The sequence below is a fragment of the Ptiloglossa arizonensis genome, chromosome 7 (assembly GCF_051014685.1).
Source record: "Ptiloglossa arizonensis isolate GNS036 chromosome 7, iyPtiAriz1_principal, whole genome shotgun sequence".
NCBI lineage: Eukaryota > Metazoa > Arthropoda > Insecta > Hymenoptera > Colletidae > Ptiloglossa > Ptiloglossa arizonensis.
The window spans coordinates 20648758-20671527 of NC_135054.1; the positions used below are offsets into that span (position 1 = coordinate 20648758).

Below are 22770 nucleotides of genomic sequence, written 5' to 3' on the forward strand. Positions count from 1 at the left end.
TCTCGTTCGCTGTTATATTAGCAGCTAGTGAATAGATCCATTTCCATCGGCCTACCTTTTGTCATGTGAATTGTTTTAGACAAAATTAATTAATCCAAGTGCGAGTAAATGATCGTTGCTGGTGTTGTGTGAAATTCGGCAATCGCGACAATTGAAATCAAATTGCAATCGGGACTACTCCAATTCTGATCAATTTAACCATTTTTGCACGTGTCACGCGTATTACGACAATTTCGGTTTCACAATTCCAAATAATACTTGCTATCGAGTATTTCGGGATTTTTGTAAAAAATTTCTCGATGACATTAATTTGCGCGACAATAACGGTGAAGTTGATTTTTCGAAACTCGACGTGTAGTTCCAATAATATTCAATACGCAGTGACATACTTCTTCTCATTCGATAAATGAAAAGATACATAAAGGAGAAAGCTGACCTGGGAAAGAAAAAGAGATTTTTTCTTCGATCTTCGAAAATCATAATTCTAATGGTGAGAAAATTTTATCAAAATATTAAATGCATGGTTGGATGTGGCTAAAACATGCTCCATTGGTGACATTCGTTTCTGACTGTTCGGTGTTTGATTTAAATAAATTAGATATCGAAAAGAATTAAATTATCTCAAAATTAGTCCAGCGTCAAGTACACTTTACATTTAAAAATTCTACAACAATTTTTTGACTTCGAATATAAGCTACTATGTTTCGGCAACACTTTGAGCGTATTTAAGGAATAAATTTAAACATCGATAATTATTGTCAAATCATTTGTCGCGGTCTTAGAATGGATTTAAATTTGACGTTTTTAAATCCAAAGTAAAAATATGTAGTATAGCTCTCGACAGAACGTTCAAGGTTGCTCGTATTTAAACGACTCCTATTAAAAATTGTAAATTACAAGGTTACATAAGCTTGCTGCAAATCAGGTTTCTTAATGCATTCAACACGTGGAAGAAATCAGTTCAATACGATCTCCTAATGGAACACTGATTGCACTCAGCTTGGGAAAGTTAACAGGAGTGCAGTTGACAGTTATCGTTCTTACGAAGTTGTTACATAATATTACTTTCCTACCCCAGAAATATAGTTTACAATAAACTCTAGAGATATATTTCGTTTAACGTTTCGCTTTATTTTTCAAAATAGATTCTCGCACAAAGGACATCGATTTACATAATGTTGCATCACGAACGATAATTGTACATTGCAGGATGAAACTTTGACCCTTTTCTTCGCGTTGATCAATTTTCAATGACAGTGACTTTGGACATATTATCGTACAAGGACGATTCGCGTCGCATCAGAAAATCCGATATAGGTGCAACAGTTTCGATGAATCTATATCAGCGGTACAGGCTGTGTTGGTTATTAGCACCATTCACCTAGAGAGATCTCAAGTTCAGTTTTACTTTGAGCATGAACGCGTTTGCCCGTTGTAACAGCAATAGTTCAATATTTCGTTTTTTCCTTGCAAAACGACAACACGGTGCAAAAAAAAAATGACAACGTGGAGTTGTTTCGACGGAATTACTTGCTCGTACCCTCAAAAGGCACGTGCAAGGTACTTGCGTCTCTTGGTAAGTGAGTTTCTGCACGGTAATTCGAAATGAAAAAAAAAAAAAAAAAAAACAAAACAAATCGCAAAAGAAACGAAAATTTAAAGAAGGAAGTCGAATATTTTCTGGAAAACATGTGCCGATTATTTGCCAATATACACTGCGCGCGATATCTCCCGATATCTCATACTTTCTGCTTTATATTTAGACTATTGCAACAGTATGTTCCTCGTGTTGAACTTGAATTACCTGCGAATCAATCAAGTTTCATAGCAACTGTCATCATATCGTTGTACTCGTTCTTATGAATAATCTTGCTGCCGGTCGATGGAGCAGCCGATGGTGGTCTACCACCATAGAGAACGTCTTCTAGACGGAGTCCCAGGGCCAATGCTATCCTGTCCCTCACGTACATATAGGCGCCTTGATTTTTGTGCTCTTCTTGCAACCACATGATCTAAACACGCGGTAGACGAGTAATATACTCAAACACGTCCATCGAACAGCTGGTTACGTTGAGTGAGATCATTCGCGAAAAATGAGATCGGAAGTTGTAACGGTCGAGGATTAAGTTTCTGTACCTTAGAGTTTGGATACTTTGCTACTTCCTGCTTGAGAAGATGATAAGGAAACGGACAGAGTTGCTCGATACGAATTATCGCTATTTTATCTTCCATTTGTTTCCCTTGACGTTCCGTGAGTAAATCGTAAAATACCTTCCCGCTGCAAAGTAATATCTTTTGCACGTTTTCCGGTTTAACTAACGTATCCGGGAGAATAGGCTTGAACGAAGTCCCGGGTGCCATTTCGTCGAACGAAGACAGAGCCATTGGATGACGAAGTAAGGATTTCGGCGACATGACCACCTGACGAACGAACGGACCGTGGTAGTTGAAACTCGAACGTGAACATTCGGGGAAAGTATATTTTTAACGATATTTGTTTACGATGCATTCGGATCGATCTCGAGATAAGATTAACCATATTTCGTGCTTTGTAACATCGACGACTCTCTCCTCGATGTACGAAGGAAGAGCATCGGTGAAAGGAAGATAGCGAGGTCGTAAAAATGGCAGGCACGGTGAAGATGGTATTCGAATGTCGGAGTTAACATCCTGGATTCTTTATAATTTGCCAGTTAACATTCCAGAGACGATTTTTTCTACTTCGCGGTTAACATTCTACAGATAATTTTTTATACTTCGCTGCCAACGTGTTTCCCTGTACTCGTTCCATGGTGTATTAAAATATCGATACCCCTTTCGAAACAGTGTCCCATCCTTGCACTACTGACGCACACTGACGAGATTGCCAAATCGATCGGGAGAAAATAATTAACCTTCGTTCGGAATACAATTAACGACGTTCACAAGACGAGATTATTACATTTAAAATCGTAACTGTAGCGACCCTGACGAGTCTGACTCGCAGTTCAGGCCCTGTCGGTGATACTCAACATTTCACTTCGATGTTCACTAGACGAGATTACATTTTTAACCGTAACATTAGTCATGTACAAATATACCTCTAGGTGGTATACCTATCTCTTCCTGATACGCGACTATTTCACGCAAGAAATATCCGTGAACCTAGTACCAACTACGAGCGTAGTAACGCGTTTTGGTCCAGGTCGTACGCTACGAGTCTGACTCGTGGTTCGGATTGATTAGTAGCTAACCAGTGGTTTTCGAAACGGCATGAGAATCTGACGGCGCAGAGCGTGGAAAAGATTCGCCGGAGTGGTCAAGTTGCAAACGATCCAATTTATCTCGAACAACTGCCGGGTCATGATCTGTTCCGGGGTTTCCCCTTGCGGTACCCCTGGCTCGGTACCAGGGACATGAATCCACTCGTCGTCGCACAATTGAAGAAATCGTTCCAGTCTCGCGGACGAATGCTCCGGTCCTTGACCTTCCATTCCGTGTGGCAGCAGAAGAACCAATCCCACTTGTTTACCCCATTTCGCTTGCCCAGAACAGAGAAGAGTATCTATGGTGACCTGAGGATTATTTTATTCGAGCGCATTTCTCATTCGGTACATCTCTCTCCTCTTACGTAAACAACAGACGGTCGATTCACCGAATAAAGTGAATCTCAAGTCCGGTATACCAAAATACGCATGTCTGGCCCCGGAATCGATCAAATTGGCTATATTTGTTATATCGTATTTAACGGATTATCGCGATCGAGACCAATCGAACACGATATCATCGGGATTACGACGGTGAAATTTCTCGAAAACACTTATCGTACGTTTCCATATGAAGATAAACCGTCCCGATAACAGGTTATTTCGCACGAGATCCAATATATAGATTTATGTTAATTGTACCGGGGAGAACGATTACCTGACATGTGTTCGCGAAATCACCGAATTGACCCTCCCAGATCGTCAGGGTATCGTAGTTGTAGGTCGAGTATCCCAGCTCGAAACCTGCGTGGACGATCAACCGCTATTTATCAGGATCTATTTATTTTCGCGTTTTCGTTGCCATTTCAACTCCCCTACCGATCACATCTATCGATGAAACTCACCGCAGACACCGTACTCCGACAACGAGGAGTTCGATACGGTGTACAGGGCTTGCCCGGGGAATATATCGTGGAGTATATTTTTGTAGACCTTGTCTCTGCTCTGATCGTGGATGATGTGTATACGATGAGAGAAAGTGCCTCGTTCGACGTCCTCGCCGGACAATCTCACGTGATGTCCCTCTTTTATCAGACTACCGAACGCTAGACACTCACCCATCGCCCAATCCGCCTTGCGCGCTTCCGCGAGCTGAGCTCTTTTGTCCATTGCTCTTAGCACCTTCGTGAAAAATTACGCGTACGTCCGTGGCCGTGTTATCTTTGCGATCTTTCGATAATTTCATCATCGATTCAACGGTTACGTACCAGCTGATGGGACTCGATATCCTTCGGAGGCGTTGAAATGGCCTTGCAGATTGCATTAATCGTCTCCAAATCGATCCCGGTCGGTGGTATAGGAATCGTGGGACTCTGATTGGCGAAAAAATCGGTCCATGGTACATCGTACCAGTCGTTCAGATTCATCGAGTCCAAACTCTGCGCCTTTTTGTACTCCGACTCGCAATAGTCCCAATACTTCTGCGTCTCCTAGAAAAGGGACGCGAATCTCCTGAAGCGGTCCCTGTACGCTGGACTCGAGTTTGCACACACGGTCAGCGATAGCTTCGAGTTGCTATGTTTCGTTTCTTTATCAGTTATCTTTGACTACACATTCTTCGAAACATCGTGCAGGGTGATTCATAAGTGTCCGTATTCTAGGGAGTGAATCTGCAGATCGAAACAAACGAAAAACGTCTCACGAATACGCATTACGTATTCCTTGCTTCGGATGAAAAACGTCTCGTGAACGTATGCCCTGTGTTCCTTACTTTAGACGTGTAGTCACGAGACGTTTACCATTTATTTTAGCGCGTAGATTCGCTCCCCGAATTACGGGAACGCATTCGTGAATCATCCTGTACGTTACCTCGGATATTTTGGGACTTTGAGCGTCGCAACTCGAACCCATTGCTTGCCAATCTCGCGCTCGACTTCATCGCGTAGGGACTACTTAACGTCTTTGGTCTCGAAACGTTACGTTTTTTTTTTTTTTCGTACGTACTTCTTTGGCGAACGCCTCGGTGATCACTCCCTCCTTAAGCAGCTTGTCGCTGTAAATAGTGAGCACGTTCGGTAGTTCCTTGATACGTTTGTACATCAATGGTTGGGTGAGCATCGGCTCGTCCAGCTCGTTGTGACCGAATCTTCTATACCCTACGATATCTATGACGACATCGTTGTGAAACTCCGCCCTGTTCGGATCGATATTGCGGGAGATAATCAGATTATTTTTCACGCTTTCCAGCCGGAAGCGTTTATCTCGAGAATTTTAATAATTATCACCGGATGCCCGAGTGACACGTCACAGGAAACTGCACCCAATGACGATCACCTCGAATTTTGATTCTCGATTGCCGAAACTTTTCCGAGTTTTCGTTGTTGCGTACAAACCGGTCGATACATGACAATCGGTTCGATATCGTGCAAAGATATTAATCGGAGCAGCGATACCGTATAATAAAAATTCATCGACGTGGAAAAGCGCCGAGAAGAGCACAGATTCGTCCGAGATGCATATACCTATACTCGCTGGCGACTTTGCTGCAGTAGGTCACCAAGTCGGGGTTATCGCCGTGAATATGGAATATAGGAGCGTTCACAACACGTGCCACATCGGTGCAATGGGCGCTGGATCGGGAGTATCTCGGATCAGTAGTGAAACCAATCTACGATTCGTGAAACTAGCTGTTGTTTTTCCTAATGGGCTGGCTACGCGTTATCGCAAGGAATTGCAAAACACCGAGTAACGGTTTACCTGATTGTTAATCACGACGTGAATAACTCCTCCGGTTGTGTACTCCGGTAGATTGGTCAGATGCATGGTTTCGTAAACGATACCTTGGCCCGAAAAAGCTGCATCGCCGTGAACCAAAATAGCCAGCGATTTCGTACCGACTGGAGAGGATGAACGTTCTATCGTGAACCTTCGGTGCCCGTGAACGCGGTGCAAGGATCATCGAGTACGATACGATTTTGCGAACGCGACGAGCGTAAACTCGTTTCGACGATAAGAATGAACCTTGTACCGGGACGACGATATACGCACACTTGGCGTCATTTTTCTCCACTTGTTCCGCTCGGATACGACCAACTACCACGGGATCGATCGCTTCCAAGTGCGATGGATTGGCCGGCACGGTGACCAGAACCCTTTTGTTGGTCCTGTGGATCCGTAAAGACGTTACACGATTGCGATTCACAGAAAATGGGATGTCTGCGCGAGATTTCACCTTTCGAGTAATTTCTCCGCGTGCATTCCTAAGTGGTACTTCACATCAGCGGAGCCAAAACCCTCCAAAGGTAGCGGATTGAACTGCGTGAACAGTTGGTACAACGGTTTCGAGCAGACGTTGATCAAGGTATTCAAACGGCCACGATGAGCCATACCTATCGCGATGGTTTCCACCCCTGCGAGAACGTATCGTTGTACAGGATGATTCCCTCGTCAGTGGACTCGAAGACAGTGTCGCTACACCTCAGAGATAACGGGGTATACACAGTCCCGTGTTTGTACGCAACGAAGTGGTCGATACAGCGTCATCGGTTGCTCGACGACCGACTCCGACACTGTTTTCGAGTCCATTGGCGAGTGAGTCCTCCTGTATTCGTTTCGTCGCACTCTTGGAGTACTCGAAACACGTTGGACAGCTCTACCCTTTTCGGCGGACGTCTCCAAGCATTCCACCATCGATGGAATGAAAGACTCGCAACCCTCGAGGCCGAACCTTTTCTCAGTGGGATACTTCTTGGCCAGAAAGCCCTCGAAGGTCACTGCTCTCATTATGTTCATCCAAATCCACTTTCTGTGTTCCGACGGTAGCTCCCAAGCACCTGGGACCTCGAATCTATCCCTCATCCAGTCCAACTGAAAAACATATCGGCCAGATTGTACGTAAAAGTATACCCGTTGCTCGAACATCTCTTTTAGAGTCTTCTCTAGTTACTGTACTGTCTCTTTGGTAGTGATATTGGTAGGACATAACGATGTCCGTGTATAACGATCGACGATATCGATCGTCCGTGAGAATCGACGTTGACGAACGCGTTGAAAAAAGTACACCACCTACCACCGTAAGATCGTGGATATAAGTGTACTCGAGGCCCAAGTGCCCGCAGTAAACTTGATTCAATCTGATCAGTATGTCGCGTAACGAGAGGCTTCGTTTAGGCCCGCCGATCACGGTGAACGGTGCAAGGGGAAACTCTCTGTTCATGTCAGCTTCCGTCATGCCTTTCAAGTGTTGGCGCACCACGATCGCCGGTGGTAAATTCGGGGTACCTTGAAGCTTGTGGGAATCCGGGTTCTGTATGCCCATTGGATCGGTGTCGGCTATCAGATGACCGCGTGCCTTGAGTCAATGGAACCGAAGATCGATCAACTGCTCGAGACGATCCCGGTACAAACGGATCGCGATCTACGACGGATACCTGATAAGCTCTAATCGTCGCGTTGATGTCCAGCGCACCGTTTATGTATTGTTCGCCCTGTAGCTCGCTGACCGATTTCGTTCTCACGTTCTGCCCGTGGAATCCTTGTGGCAATGGTCAGAAGGAAAAGCAAACCGCTAGAGTCGCGTTTATGTAAATTAGAAACGTTACGTTGTCTCGAAGATCGCGGATCGGTACACCACGGTACATCGGGAACGAACAACTCGGATACAATCCGAGTACTGACGATAGCCGAGGAAAAACGTACACAAGATACGGAAGGAAAGAAAAAAATGGAAAATCAAGGAGGTCCACAAATTAAGCAAAGAACAAGCATACGACGCGAGGTGATTCTCGTCGAAAAGTTGCTAGTCCGAGTGTACGAGTGACGGTAACTTTTAAATTCGAATGGTTAAATTCGACATCGATTGCTTCATCGCTATATATGTACTGTCCGTCCACGAGAAGAAGGTTAACGAGTGTTTACATCGACATTCCAATCACAATCTACCAACTCCCCCAACATCGCGCCAATTGTCGTTATTGGGAGATGGACAGCGGTCAGTAGCGACATTAAGTGCAATGATGGGGGAAAGTGAGTAGCCATAAACTGAAGTGGGGGATGTGACTCGCTTCTTCTCGCGGACAGTATCAGCGACACCGGGTTCCCGCTACCGCGCAGCGATTGGCTGGAGCTGTTCCGGTGACACTGGAGGGGGGTTGAACCTTCGGGTCTGTTTCCCGCGCAGTTCCCTCTCCACCACTCTCGTTTGAGCCAAATAGCAGTGAACCCGGTATCCTTGAACAGTACAAACGCAGGATCATCTCTGGCGTATTTACACGCTTTTTCGAGGTCACTACGACGAGAGGGTCACCCTATCGAAACACGTGATCATCGCTAGGGTGTTTAACCCAGAAAATCACCCTGTACTTGAAATACATAGCCACCTGGTCCCGATCGGGGGCTCATCAAATGCGACGGTACCGTCTCGAGCGGTGATTGGACACGTTGCATCGGGCCCCCCGCCGAGGGACTGTCCGCGTGAACGTAATCGAAGAACTGGGCCCACGAGGGACCCACGGACGTCGGATCCCTCAGCCATTGCTGGTACATGTGGTCCAAGTACTGACTGTTGCTCGAATTGAGCAAGTACTCGAATCGGTTCCTTTTATCGTGGGCGAGACGCACGAAACACTTTCGCGGCTCACGGGCGGCAAGAAAACCGCGCGCGGAAACTGGTTTCTCCGCATTGCGAGACTCCTGGCCGCGGCAGAGACGTTGGACGAGAAACCGCGTACGACGGAACAGTCGTAGGTTCGCGTACATATCCCCATTTGATTCTACGAGCGGACGAGGTGTCGTTGAACGGAGACACGCGCGGAATTCTCTGTACACTGGCGTAATTTCGAAATCGATGGCCAACGAGCGCGTTGGATTCTCTCCGAACTTGACGTCACATTATCGTGACACTTGACTGCTCGAACGATCGCGCTTGCGACGAGCTTCGCGCGATTAGGTGTCCTTCGCGCGATTCAACGGGGTGTTGAGATTTCGATTCCAGAGGGAGACAACTGAACCGCGTTGAGAATCGATGAATCGACGCAAATTTCCCTAGGTTTTCACCGCGTGGGAAAACGTCCAACGATTTTGTTCACGGTACGTAGAGGATTCTGGACAGAACAGAGGTCCTCGAATAGATTTCTTTGGTGCAGAGGAAGTTGTACGTTGGGAAACCCTTGAACGGGTTCTTTGATCCTCCATGGATGGAAATCTGTGAGGATTCTTCGATGCGTGGACAATCTTGAAAATCATTACACTCGGAATACTGACGTTTTTAATCGGCTCGTTTGCGCAACTCGAGTAAACAATACACGGTAAAAAGAATTGGTAATAGAATAATAATAATAATAATCGTTTATCGATATCCACGGGGGAGAAACTCTTTGTTACGAAAGAAATACAAAGTACGTGTACAACGAGGATAACAATAGCACTGACGTGCTAAATGTATTAACGGAATTAGCGAAAAAATCAAGAGACTTAACCAGACGATTACTGTTTGATACAAGACGGTTTACACGATTATAATGTGTACGAATCGAATCGAAGAATCTTTTGTAGTTCTAACGGAATTAAATTGAGCGAAGCTAAGAAAATTTAAGTACGTATTGTTAGGTAGTACTAGGAGAGTTGCAAGAGTATGCGAGAAAGAAGATGGAATCAGTATTAGGGTGAGAATCGTGAAGCTCCAGCGGAGCTGATAAAGCGAGAGAGGGATCGATCTTGACGTTCTCTGGATTTCATTTACGTTCGTTTGTTTACAGGGTACTCCGACTTTTGCGCACACAGACCACAGGATTATAAACATCGGTTCGAAAAATGATCCCTCGAACACAATTTACTCGAGTAATCGTATCATGTCGAAGAAGGTGAGTGTTCGCCGACATCGGTCGAAGTCTTCGGAATCGATTGTAACAATGATATTTCCTCGACAGTACACAATGTGGAACTTTGTACCGAGGAATCTCTTCGAGCAGTTCAGGCGGATCGCGAACATGTATTTTCTGATCACGGCGTTGATAGCTCTCATGATACAGTCCTCCATTTCACCTTGGACCAGCGCCTTGCCCCTAAGCTTCGTCACATTCGTGACCGCGTTCAAACAAGGGTACGAAGATTATCTTCGATACTTGGCGGACAAACAAGTGAATCACGCAATGGTCACAGTAATTCGTAATAAATGCGTACAGGTTGGTAAACATACTTAAAATTGTTCAAATCGATCACGCATTCGCGAATACTCCCTTATCTTGGTCGAAGCTCGAGCATCTATGGTCTTTCCCGATGGCATATTTCACAAGCTGCCGATAGCTTTGGAAATTAACCCTTTGCACTCGAGGCTTCTTTGCTACCATAAACCGACGCCTCGAGAAAATTCATTAAGTCGTAAAATTCATCTGGAATGGAACATTTTTATATATTATACTTGGCATACATGCGTTTACATTCTACAAGAACGTAGTATTTCAATTCCAATTTGAATTCCAACTGAAAATAGTACACTGAATTAGGTGACGAATTAGGATCTCCTCTCGAGTCCAAAGGGTTAATATGCCATGCTTCGGTCAGTATCCTCACTTGTCTTTCGATTCATCAGTCCTCGTTTATTTCTTTCTTCCTTTTATTTTATTGTATCTCTCTTTGCTGTATCTACTACGTAATCACAATTTTTATTTCTTCCTTTTATTTCATTACACTTGTGTTGCATCTCGATGAGGTCTTGTCAATATTCTTTTTTTCACAAGTTTTAAAAGAACCTTCCCTTGGTTCGTCTTCAGAAAATTCAATGTCAACAAATAGTAGTCGGCGATCTGGTGAAGGTGTATCAAAACGAGGACATACCCTGCGATCTCTTGCTCCTTTACAGCACGGAGGATGCGGATCGTTGTTACGTCACCACGTCAAATCTTGACGGTGAAACTAATTTGAAGGTAATGTAAACAATAACACGATACGAGGAGAGAGACGGGGACAAGTTCTATCAAGTTTTTTAGTTCGATGGATCGAGGATCGTTAGTCAATCGTTAATTGTTTAGACGGTGATGATCCCGCAGATGGTTTCGAACCTATCAGCGGTAGAGGTAGCGTCCATGGAGGCCATCATCACTTGCCAACATCCTTCGTCCAATCTCTACGACTTCCACGGCATGCTGGAAATGAATAATGGCGGGGGTCAAGAAACCAGCAGACATCTGACGATCGACAATCTGTTGCTTCGTGGGTCCAGATTGAAAGACACGGACTACATTCTTGGATGCGCGATTTATACAGGCCTGGACACTAAATTGTCCCTCAATTCGAAGATCAGGAACAACAAGTTCTCCATCACCGAGAAGTAAATACCGTCCAACGAGAAGTAATCGTAATTGTGACCGAATTGTAACGCAATAACACGATACTTAATTATAGGTCCATTAATACATACATCGTCGTATTCATGATACTGCTACTAGTCGAGGTCACACAGTCTTGCATGATAAAAATTATAGTGGACGCAACGGCACACTGGAAATGGTATATCGGTCCCGCTGAAGAAATTACCGTCTACTCGCTGATCACCGACTTCCTTAAATTCATGATTCTGTACAATTACCTCGTGCCCATATCATTGTACGTCACTATAGGTAAGAATTATTTCTTCGTAAATTTATTTTATCCATCCATGTGCTGCTCTCTTTCGTACCTGTTCGAAAACTGTAGCACGATATCGAAACACAGTAGCCCCTCGTTAAGACGTCACCTTTGTCCCTCGATAAAAAGCACCGAATCATCGATCGAACGCGTGTAAAAAAAGATATCTCGTCTTATTTTCATCGGAAGAATCGCGCCGATCCATCGATAACGTTCTTTCGAAGGTGCGACGAGTTCGCGTATCTCTTTAAAATATCTGAGCCCGACACTGGGCGCTTTAACGAGGTGCTACCGTACCCGGTTCTCGAATCGAACTCTGTTATCTCGTCTCCCGTTTCGTTTCGCGGATACGAAGAATTTACCCGTGAGTGGATGGAAAAAAGGAAAAAACATCTATCAAGCTGCGATCAATTGTTCTCGTTACAGAATTACAAAAATTCCTCAGTTCGTTTTTCTTCAGTTGGGACATCGACATGTACGACGCGAGTACCGATCAACCAGCGTTGACCAACACGTCGGACCTGAACGAGGAGCTCGGTCAGATCGAGTATCTGTTCGTGGACAAGACCGGTACTCTCACCGAAAATCTGATGGTGTTCAAACGTTGCTCGATCGACGGGATCATGTACATGGAGAAAGATTGCGACGGGAATCTGTATCGGTTGCCTCCTAACGGGAACGAACTGGAAGCCGAGAAGCTAACAACGTGGGAGGTAAACCGAGTTAACGACGACAAAACACGATCGATGATGCTGCTTGTCGATTCGTTCTCGAAAATTCAAATTCAACCGTTTGACCCGACGGTCGATAAAATGTAACATAACAATTGCAGCCGAACCTCTGGCATTTGATGATAAGTATTGCTCTGTGTCACACGGTTCAAATCACACCACCGAGTCAGAGGCCAACAGTGGTCGCCAGACGGGCCGAGTATCGCGAGAGTTTCCGGTTGAAAAAGGTCCTGCACGTAAACAGCTCTCTATTGATGGACCCGGCGTTACCGGATTACCAGGTGAAAATCTCCGCTTTGCATAAACAGCGTCACGTTGACACGCTGCGATACCTATTTTTAACTCTGGACGAACATCGATAAACAACAGCTGATGGTAGAGTAGCGCGACAAATTGCATTAACGCCGACAATGATGACTGTAGATAGACCGTGTCAAGTGGGAATATCAATACTTTCCTCGCGACGAGTCTAATTTAAGCGACGCTCGAGAGGCGTAAAGTGTTTGCTAGATATGGTCTTTAAAAAAAGAAGAAATATATATATATATATATATATATATATATATATATATAATGTATGTACGATGGTTATGAGTGCAGGCGACATCAGCGGACGAGAAGGCTTTGGTCGAGGCCAGCGCCAGATGCGGGGTCGTTTTCCATAGCACCAGCAGCGACACCATCGAACTTATGGTCAACGGCGAGATAATGACCTTCAAGAAACTGGAGGTGTTGGAGTTCACTTCCGGTTCGTATTCGAACTATTTCGAATACCAGTGGAGACGATCTCTCGTTTCTTTGAGAGATTGGAACGATTCACGGTTAACTTTCGCTAAAATCTACACGGTTAACTTTCAAATCGCTTCGTAATTCATCCCTCCTCTGATCCCCTCCAGCATCATCGAACTCAACGAAATCAGAACCGGCAGAAAAGGAGACGCATTGCGTATCATTTTTAAAAAGATCACGTGAAAATAAACGAAAGTGAAATTTCTTTATATTTAGCGAATTATCCGGATTATCGGATTATCGGACAATCCAATATATCTATCTCGCTTCCTCCTGTTACAACCATACTCTCTCTTTGTCGAACAACCTTCGAGTCTATAAAAATTACGTTGCACCCCAAGTTTTCACCGCTGTGTTTCAAGTATTACGAAAGTTAACCGTATAATTATTGCACTAACGAAATTCCTCTCCGACAGAACGTAAAAGAATGTCGATAATAGTGAAAGATAAGGCCGGCGATTACTGGTTGTACTGCAAAGGAGCGGATTCGACGATTTTTCCGCTCATAGAGTCGGGCATGGTGAACGAAAGCATCACTCACGTGGCGGATTTCGCCAGGGTTCGTAATTTTGTCACCGATTGGCGCCATTTCATTCCAATTTTCTCTCTCGTTTGTTAATCGAGACTCGATTAAAGAATCCATCTTGCAGAGAGGCTACCGAACTCTGGTCGTTGCGTACAAGAAAATGAACAAGGAGGAGTTCCAGCACTCGAGACGCAAAGTGGAAGAGGCGAGACAGATAACTGGCAACAAGCGAGGCGTATACATGAAGAGAGCTTACGATCAGATGGAAAATGGTCTCACTCTGTTAGGTGTAACAGCGATCGAAGATCGTTTGCAAGATGGCGTTCAAGACACCCTCGAAAGTTTACGAGTCGCTGGAATTAAAGTTAGTAACTAGAACGTGACAACTCCTCGGTTTCAAGGCATATTTTTATCTACGAAACTTACCCGTTTTTACATTTTATCTTCGCGATATTTTCGCGACAATATCATCAACCGATTCGCGAGGTTTCTCCAATGGAAACGAATTAAAATGTTTGCGACGTGTTCGCAACAATCCATAAATAATACTTAAAAAGATACACGAAATTTTATATTGCTCTCGCGGTTCCCACACCGACACGCTCGTGGTATTGCTTCGAACCTAGAGATCCGCTGTTCTGCTTTAAATAAAAGTACTTAATCCTCCGTGTCGATTAAAATCGCCTTATGGTGTTCAGATATGGGTGTTGACCGGAGACAAAGCGGAAACTGCGGAGAATATTGCCTTCCTCTGTGGACAGTTCAAAGCAGGTACCGAGATACTGAGAATATTAGACGTAACTACGGAACAATTTTGCTTGGAACGCGTTATGGAGTTTCAGTAGGTACAATTTATTGGCATTCCGTATCGTTCGATGTACACTCGGTACTTCTGTCAAACGATACAAACGTGTAACTCTGTCTCTGTACGATTCCAGACAAAGGATAAAACTCGAACCTTACAAACAGTATGGACTGTTAGTCGATGGCACCACCGTAACGATCGCATTGAAGTTATGTCTGGATGAATTTCGATTCGTGGGGATGGCCTGCGAGGCGGTGGTTTGTTGCAGGCTGACGCCTCTGCAAAAGAGCGAGGTAGGTCCCGTGTTCTTTTCAAATCGATCCTCACGAGTGACCTTTGTGTATTTCTCGATACATCATTGTACACATCTTCTCGATTGTTCACAGATCGTGAGTCTGGTCAAAAGAGATCGAACTCGACCGCACACCGCAGCTGTTGGCGATGGTGGTAACGACGTCGCCATGATACAGGAAGCCAACGTCGGAATCGGCATAATGGGCAAAGAAGGTCGCCAAGCGACCATGAGCTCCGATTTCGCGGTGGCGAAATTCAAATTTTTGAAGAAAGCCCTGCTGGTGCACGGTCACTGGTTCTACATGCGGATCAGCACTCTGACATTGTATTTCTTTTACAAGAACATTTTGTTCATAACGCCGCAGCTGCTCTTCGGCTTGCACAATGGTTTCTCTGGCCAGGTGAGGACCCGGTCAAGCGTGACGGTACTCTTAACAATTACTTTTCAACGTTTCTACGTTGGATCTCGTAATCCCTCGATGCTCATTCAAAGATCTATTCGCAGGCATTTTACGACGGTATGTTTCTAATGCTTTACAATGTAATATTTACATCTCTACCGATACTGGTGTTCGGATTATTGGAGCAGGATTACAGTGCTGACAGACTGCTACGTTATCCTTATATGTATAAAATATACAAGAAAAATTATTTATTGTCGAAGAAACAGTTCTACTTGTGGACCGCTTTGGGTAAGCGAAATAATTGACCGATGCGAATTGAGCCGATACGGACACCTTGCTGATTATTTTTTTAATTTCTCTTTAGGTGTCTGGCATACCATTATCATATACTTTATGACGTATTATTGCATACAGATCAATCCCGTAACGTTCTACAATAATACACCGATAGAGCAATGGGCGTTCAGTACATTTGTCGTTCATTTAGTTACGTTGGTGGCCAATGTACAGGTACTTGAACAATTAACGTGCATATTATAACACCTGCCAATGTGGACACAATTTCAAGGAAACGGATCCTAATGTATACTAATTTTCAGATACTGATTCACAGTTCGTATAGGACAATTCCGTTTATCCTATCAGTGGTATTGTCGGAATTGGTGTTTCTTGGATTCTCGGTTTTATATTCGTTTGTGAAAATGTAAGTAAGAACGATACCTTCGACTGATAAAACTGTAGAATCTGAAATCGTTCGAATGAGATTAGTCGCGACAAAAAGGAACGGAAACCTTTAACCGTACGATCTCTATTTAATTTTATTTTTAATTACAGAAGATACGACGGCGATATTCTGAGGGTTTTCCCTGTAATATTATCGTCGATATCGTGTTGGTTTCTGGCTGTAGTCATCGTCGTTATTTGTTTAATCCCCGACTATTTAATTATCACGTACAACAGCTACAGGCCTGCTCGTGTCGCGAGGCGGAACGAGGAACAATTGTAGCGTATTATAAATAACACCAATAACGTCAGAGCGAGTCTACCATCGCATAAAAAGGTAATAACACGTGTGCAGACATTGACAAGATCTACGTCCAATCTATACAGATTCTGCATTGCAATGCTAAGTCTACGATTTAGTCAATCGGTGATGATAATTCAATGTATCGTATTCAGGATTGGCACTTTTTTCAAGATGATTCCATGGTTGGACAACTTCGGCCTGCGGAAAACCGTACGAATTGAACGAACCACATTGGACAGACGTGTTGTAACATTATAAAATTAGTAAATCATCCCTCGACCGCACACGTAATCGTAGATCAATTCGTTAGTTAATATTTATTTTTACGATTCCATTGGGCCCGAACTGATTCTTACGAAGGAATCGTAAACCTTATTGGTTACACGGACCGTAGATACGTTCTTTAGTTTCATGGTAGGTAAGAACGGTCTGTTAAAAAGTAGCGCAAGTTATATAGGAAAAAGTAGTCCACTCGATAGAAATAGAATTATTTCTGTGTCAACTTCGCATTCGTTGGAAAGTGATATGGCGATATATTCAACGGAGCAAACAATTCATTTTTTCGATACAATTGATAACATTATCAAACTCTTATTGTTGCAAGTCTTTATAATTTATTAATATTATTATTATTTTGTCTATATATGTGGGAAAATAATGGAACTGCTTACGAGCTTATTTATTCGAGCAAAAAAAAAAAGTAACTCTTTTACAAAAGAGAAATATGATGTACACGCATGCTATATTTTAACGTTTTTTTATCTACGAAACCGCTCGGCAGTTTGTTCCGTTGGACACACATACACACATTCGCTCGTTACGCCCATTTAAAATATACAAAGTCTAAACTTCGATAGTCGACGGCTCTACATATATTTATTGCAACGAAATCGTCACGTGTCGCGTTTACTTTGAAATGGTCTCTGTACTTTTTAACACGTTCGTCGCCACGTCACCCGAATCTGGGTTTTCTCGCTCCTCTTATTCAAGTTAATAGGATTTTCAGTCGGATTTTTAAAAGGAATTTAATGGAATGAGCACTGAAATATAAATATAGGATATACAACATAAAAATACTAAAAATATAAACTTTCTACTAATTCAGGTTTCGGACAACGTATTACATTATGCTGTGTCGCATGGTGTTCGTCGAAACATTCTAAACACATTTGAGGTGATTTCGAACAATTGGAACAATAGGTCGCGGTTTTTTTTACATTTTTCCTGGCATCTCTTGCTATATAAAAATTGTCGACAAACAAAGTTCATCATCCTTCGTTTATCAATTTATCTGCTACATTTCGGCGCTCCGACGCTCTCCGCCCCAAAGTTGAGAAACTCGACCGAATCGCGGTGGGCGACGAACGTGTTAAAAAACGTATCTGAAAGAATTTTCCTCGCCGAGGAATTGGTCAACACGGTGAATATTTGTTTCGATAATGGTCTCGTTCGTGAGAAAACACTTTCACGTGTGAAAGTGAAACGAAATATTAACGTCCATCGCACCGATGCATAATCAGAGGTACAAAAGCGGTCTCAGTTCGCGTGAAAGGGACTAACACTAGATCGGAACAAGTTCTATCCCTTCGATTGTGCACAGTGTTCCGTGCGAAGTGTTTCGAGTTGTTTTTTCCACAACTATTAGAAATAACGCTGAAACGTTCATTTTTCATTTTTCTATATACATATCCGAGTTCGAAAAACGTTTAATACCGTGGAATTTAGCAAGAATTGTTCAAGCGTAAACACGATTGAATAAAACCTGACCGCGCCACTACGCACGCATAACGGAGTAGCAGCCTCTTTGTAAGCACCACAGTTTCATGCGCACCTCTCGTCACGCATCTCGTACGTTTAGGAAAGAGATTCCTTTCCGTAGCGGCGATTGTGCATCTGTGTAGTGCGGCCAGGTTTGTTTCAAACCAAGTGCTCAAACATATGTGCAGCATTCCATTTAAAATACCGAAGTAGGCTTCATCCTGCTTCTTACATAAATATAAAATGGGCTCTTAGGTATCAATCGGATATGTTGTGTTTGTGAAAGTGTGCTCAATGTTGAGCATAAGAACGAGTGTTCTCGTATAAAATATTCCGTATTTTCCAATAATATTCGCTTTTCTATGCATTTCTTTCTCAACACATGATCATAGTTTTATAATAAATAGATATCGCTTGTATAAAGTTGAACGATCTCAGTATGACAATTTCTTTTTAATGCTATTTAAAACATTTAGTAAATCACGTTTCTTGATAATTTAAAAATAGAGACGAAAGAAATATTGTATATTTAACGTAATAATATTTGTGTACAGTGCAATCTTTTAATTACTTTGAGCGTTGTGCTCTTTTGGAACTACTTCGTTCCTAAAAGCAACACTTGTAATATTTTTTTTAAATTACGAAGATCTATTATCAATCGGTGGCATATTAATATAAAGTGTAATTGTAAGATAAACGCGCAATGTAAAAGTGTCTTCGTACTTTGTGACTGAATTATACGCATTTTGTACTTTTTAAGGAACACAATTTTGTAATAAAAGCTTAACAAACACAACCGCGCAAATTTTTATATCTGATAAATCCAAGTTCGAAAAATCATTCAGCAAAACACATCTGGTTGGAAATAGCAGAGTACACACGTACGTAAATGCTACTACTACACTATTATAACGTGAAAGGAGACGCGCTTCGTACAATTGTATTTAATTGTAATTAACAGAACACGCGTTGAACATTTGAAAGGAACGCGTGTTCTTCGAATATCGCGCCTCGATGGAATAATTATAAATTACAGCAAATTTAGTGTTGCATGTGTCAAACGTACTAATTTGACAGAACTGAACCAGATGCTGAGAAATAGGCATAACACGAATCAGTTGGTCGAAAGAGTTGCAATTGACAGACATGTGATGCACTATTTGATCCACAAGGAATAATATACAAGAATATTTAATTGCTCTTGAGCTATTGCTTTTTTGTAACTTTTACGACGAACATTGAACGTCATGTGACATTTTTTATGGCCTATAATAAACCGATTGAAAAACCTCGGACCAATAATTGATTGAAGTGCTATTGTTTGTTCAGTTTGTGGATTTCTCATACGATGGACGTATAAACGTTGAATTAAATATCATATATTGAAATAGATGTTTGTACAGTAAATTGATAAATATTTAGATTGTTCAATAATTGCAAAAATGTTTTTAAGGCTAAAAGAGTGAAAAATTAAATTGTATATATTGTTTTACAGGCATGATACACTGATCGAAGATGAGGATTATGTCATGTTATTTCCGACGTTTTATAATAATAACATTATTTATCACACTGCTCTACTGCATTGTACAAGTTTTCCGATCAGAATTAGGCTTTACAGACAATGATCTATTAAATTTAGATAAATTGTACGCAATCTTATAATTATGTTATAGTTTAAGATGTTATCGCTTTTCTTACAATAATTCTTGCCATTTCAGAACACACATATCTCAGTTAATTAAGGAAAAAACTTACATTGGGTACGTAGTTTCCTTTCTTAATCTAAGAAATTCAAAATGTACAATTTCATGTATATTGAAAATGTGAAATATTAAAAAGATTTGTGTTTCTAGAGAAGGAGTTGTAGCTTGCAAGCTGCCTCAGTTAAATGTTTCTGATCCAGAGATTACCAAATTCTTACACGATGTTCCTCCCTTATTGTGCACACCCGAAGATTGGATTATACTTTGCGGCTCGAGACTTGTTATTAGTAATAAAGCAAAGAAAAAATATGGCTCAATATCTTGTTCTTTTAGTGGTAAATTGTGTGAAACTTGTAATAATGTATCACAGCATTTATTCTTGTTACATCTACCTAATTTAATTTTTCTTTATAGAAATCCTTAGAGATAATGACTATACTGTATCATTTATGACTCCAATTGAATCCAATGATTCTTATACTCTCAGACACAGTGATTTTGTTAATGTTAAATGTGAATCAAAAAATGGTAAAGAGTAAGTAGAGTCCTCCAAAAATATTTAAGTTATCATTTCTATGAAATTCTAGACATTAATATGAATAATAATTTCTTAGATGGCACAGTATTATGGCTGGAGTAAAGGATGATCCTCAGGTGAGAGAAAAAAATAAATGGGAAAATGTTCCAAGCAATGCTCTTAAACTAAATGTACTCATGTTTGGTTTTGATTCTCTATCTCGAAATACATTCATACGCAAATTGCCAAAGACATATCAATACTTAAAAGAATATTTAGGTGCTTTAATTTTAGAAGGATATAATATAGTAGGTGATGGGACACCACAAGCACTCATTCCTATTCTAACTGGAAAAATTGAACTTGAATTACCAGATACTAGAAAACGTATGGGACAAAAAGCAAATTATGTTGATGTATATCCAATAATATGGAACCAGTATAAAAAAAATGGATATATAACAGGATTCATGGAAGATGTACATTATATTGGAACCTTTACGTATCGTCTAAAAGGTTTTAAAAAACAACCAACTGATCATTACATGAGAACATTCTACTTAGCTGCAACCCCATACTTTAAATATTACAATAAGTTTTGTATTGGAAGTATTCCGAGACATATGGTATGACTAAATTTTGGTTAATAATATTTATATAATAGGACATGCATTTCTAAGATACATGTATTCATTTTTTGAATCATATATCATTATTATTTTTATAGGTGATGTTAAATTATATTAAGGAAATTTTTAATGTTTATAAACATCAACCAAAATTCTTATTTGGATTTCACGGAGAACTTTCACATGATTCCTATAATGATATCGGAGTGCTTGATGAAGACTTACAAAATTGGATAAGAGACTTACATGAATTTGGTCATTTAAATAACACAATATTAATATTGATGAGTGATCATGGCCACAGGTTTGTGTTCAAGTAACATCTGGAATCAAATCTTTGTACAAACTTAAGCATAAACCACAAATTAATACGACAAATTTCATTTTAAAGATTTGCAGAAATTCGTAATACTCTTCAAGGTAAACAGGAGGAGAGACTGCCATTCTTTTCCTTTGTGTTTCCTCCTTGGTTTAAAAAAGTTTACCCACAAGCACATGCAAACTTTGTACACAATACGCAATATTTATCAACACCATTTGATGTGCACAAAACATTAGAAAGCATATTGAATTTTGAACCTCCAAAAGATGGAGATCGACACCAAAGAGCAATTAGTTTATTTGATAAGGTAAGTGTATATGTAATTATTTTCAAAAGAGTAATTAAAATCTGTAAAAAATCCTTACTAATTAAAAAAAAACTAAACTACTTTCTATTAAAGTATGTAAAATATTCCATAAAAAAATAGTATATGAACAAATAACAAAATAACATAAATTAAATTTCAAAATTATATAGATTTTATTTGTTTATTTATATTAATATTATGTAGTTATCGATAAAGGACATGATTATACAGAGAGACAAATAATCATATTGCAAAATAATACAGGTACCATTAGAGAGAACATGTGCAGATGCATTTATAGAACCACATTGGTGTGCTTGCCTTAGTTGGCAAGAAATCCCAATTGAAAATGCTAATGTAATTGCTGCAGCTAAATATTTTATTCAGTTTCTTAATGCTTATACAGAAGACCATCGTGACATATGTAAAGAGTTACAATTAAAAGAAATATTATGGGCTGCTAAACTCATACCTAATAAAGGTATCATGAATACTCCTACCTTTCTAATTCAGTATATAATTTATGCATATTTGAGACTAAAAGATAGTTTACTGAATTATAGATTTATTAAAATTTCAAAAATCTGGAGATCGAGATGGCTTCATAGGAGACTTCAGTGCAAAAACAAAACTGATAAGTGAAATTTATCAATTGAAAATAAAAACAGAACCGGGAGATGGATTATTTGAAGTAAGCATTACTTATGACATCAAGAAGAATACTTATTCAACTAAAGTAAGTTTATTATTAAAGATTTTCTAATAATATGATGCAATTATCAAGGTAGATGTTTACAAAAACACACACAGTAAGTGCAAAAGTTTATAAAATCTGTTAAATTTTAGATTTCAGATGTCAATAGAATTAACATGTATGGATCTCAAGCAAGATGTGTAGAAAATTCTTTATTCGATTTACGAAAATATTGTTATTGTAAGGATTAAATAAGAAATAATTAATTGGTGTATTTAAGTTAATACGTAAAATATCTGACAAAAATTAAGATACTCCAATTTAAAAATTTATAAGAATTTGTAAAGTAGATTGTATATGTGTTATCTCTGTTTAAAATGTTGAGTTGAATAATTTATAGGATAAAGTGAAACAATATAGTAGTTTATTTAGATTTATATATGACATAAATTAA

At 40.8% G+C, this 22770-nt stretch overlaps 3 protein-coding genes across 7 annotated transcripts; 2 read left to right on the forward strand and 1 right to left on the reverse strand.

Annotated features, from left to right (window-relative positions):
- The first annotated feature begins 46 nt into the window (after positions 1 to 46).
- LOC143149714 (phospholipid-transporting ATPase IF) lies at positions 47 to 19656 on the forward strand. 5 transcript variants are annotated; one of them, XM_076317295.1, is made up of 21 exons: positions 47 to 490; positions 9941 to 10045; positions 10112 to 10366; positions 10955 to 11107; positions 11213 to 11511; positions 11586 to 11800; positions 12234 to 12520; positions 12640 to 12819; positions 13139 to 13286; positions 13744 to 13886; positions 13978 to 14217; positions 14552 to 14694; positions 14792 to 14951; positions 15045 to 15377; positions 15458 to 15644; positions 15721 to 15866; positions 15956 to 16059; positions 16191 to 16416; positions 16536 to 18396; positions 18902 to 19022; positions 19219 to 19525. In XM_076317295.1, the coding sequence occupies exons 1-18, from the start codon at positions 407 to 409 to the stop codon at positions 16360 to 16362; spliced, it is 3354 nt and encodes a 1117-aa protein (XP_076173410.1). In that variant the 5' UTR covers positions 47 to 406; the 3' UTR covers positions 16363 to 16416; positions 16536 to 18396; positions 18902 to 19022; positions 19219 to 19525. The 5 variants fall into 5 exon arrangements, with proteins under 5 accessions (XP_076173410.1, XP_076173407.1, XP_076173412.1 ...); XM_076317292.1 differs by lacking the exon at positions 19219 to 19525 and adding an exon at positions 19637 to 19656 and having other exon boundaries at positions 16536 to 19022; XM_076317297.1 differs by lacking the exon at positions 19219 to 19525 and adding an exon at positions 19637 to 19656 and having other exon boundaries at positions 15045 to 15353; positions 16536 to 19022.
- LOC143149408 (2-oxoglutarate dehydrogenase-like, mitochondrial) lies at positions 1126 to 9428 on the reverse strand. Its single transcript, XM_076316745.1, has 21 exons — positions 9277 to 9428; positions 9064 to 9137; positions 8547 to 9010; positions 8456 to 8491; positions 8103 to 8414; positions 7863 to 7983; positions 7616 to 7719; positions 7255 to 7536; positions 6842 to 7052; positions 6418 to 6595; positions 6234 to 6349; positions 5943 to 6082; positions 5708 to 5853; positions 5190 to 5379; positions 4454 to 4675; positions 4091 to 4367; positions 3904 to 3989; positions 3234 to 3554; positions 2137 to 2421; positions 1805 to 2012; positions 1126 to 1381 (listed from the first exon to the last, which is right to left on the reverse strand). Exons 1-20 carry the CDS (start codon positions 9426 to 9428, stop codon positions 1812 to 1814), a joined length of 3918 nt encoding a protein of 1305 aa, XP_076172860.1. The 3' UTR covers positions 1126 to 1381; positions 1805 to 1811.
- LOC143149678 (uncharacterized) lies at positions 19533 to 22770 on the forward strand. Its single transcript, XM_076317248.1, has 13 exons — positions 19533 to 19543; positions 19637 to 19753; positions 19818 to 19904; positions 19998 to 20182; positions 20262 to 20382; positions 20462 to 20990; positions 21113 to 21309; positions 21385 to 21622; positions 21887 to 22103; positions 22186 to 22358; positions 22407 to 22431; positions 22476 to 22516; positions 22717 to 22770. The coding sequence occupies exons 1-13, from the start codon at positions 19533 to 19535 to the stop codon at positions 22768 to 22770; spliced, it is 1995 nt and encodes a 664-aa protein (XP_076173363.1).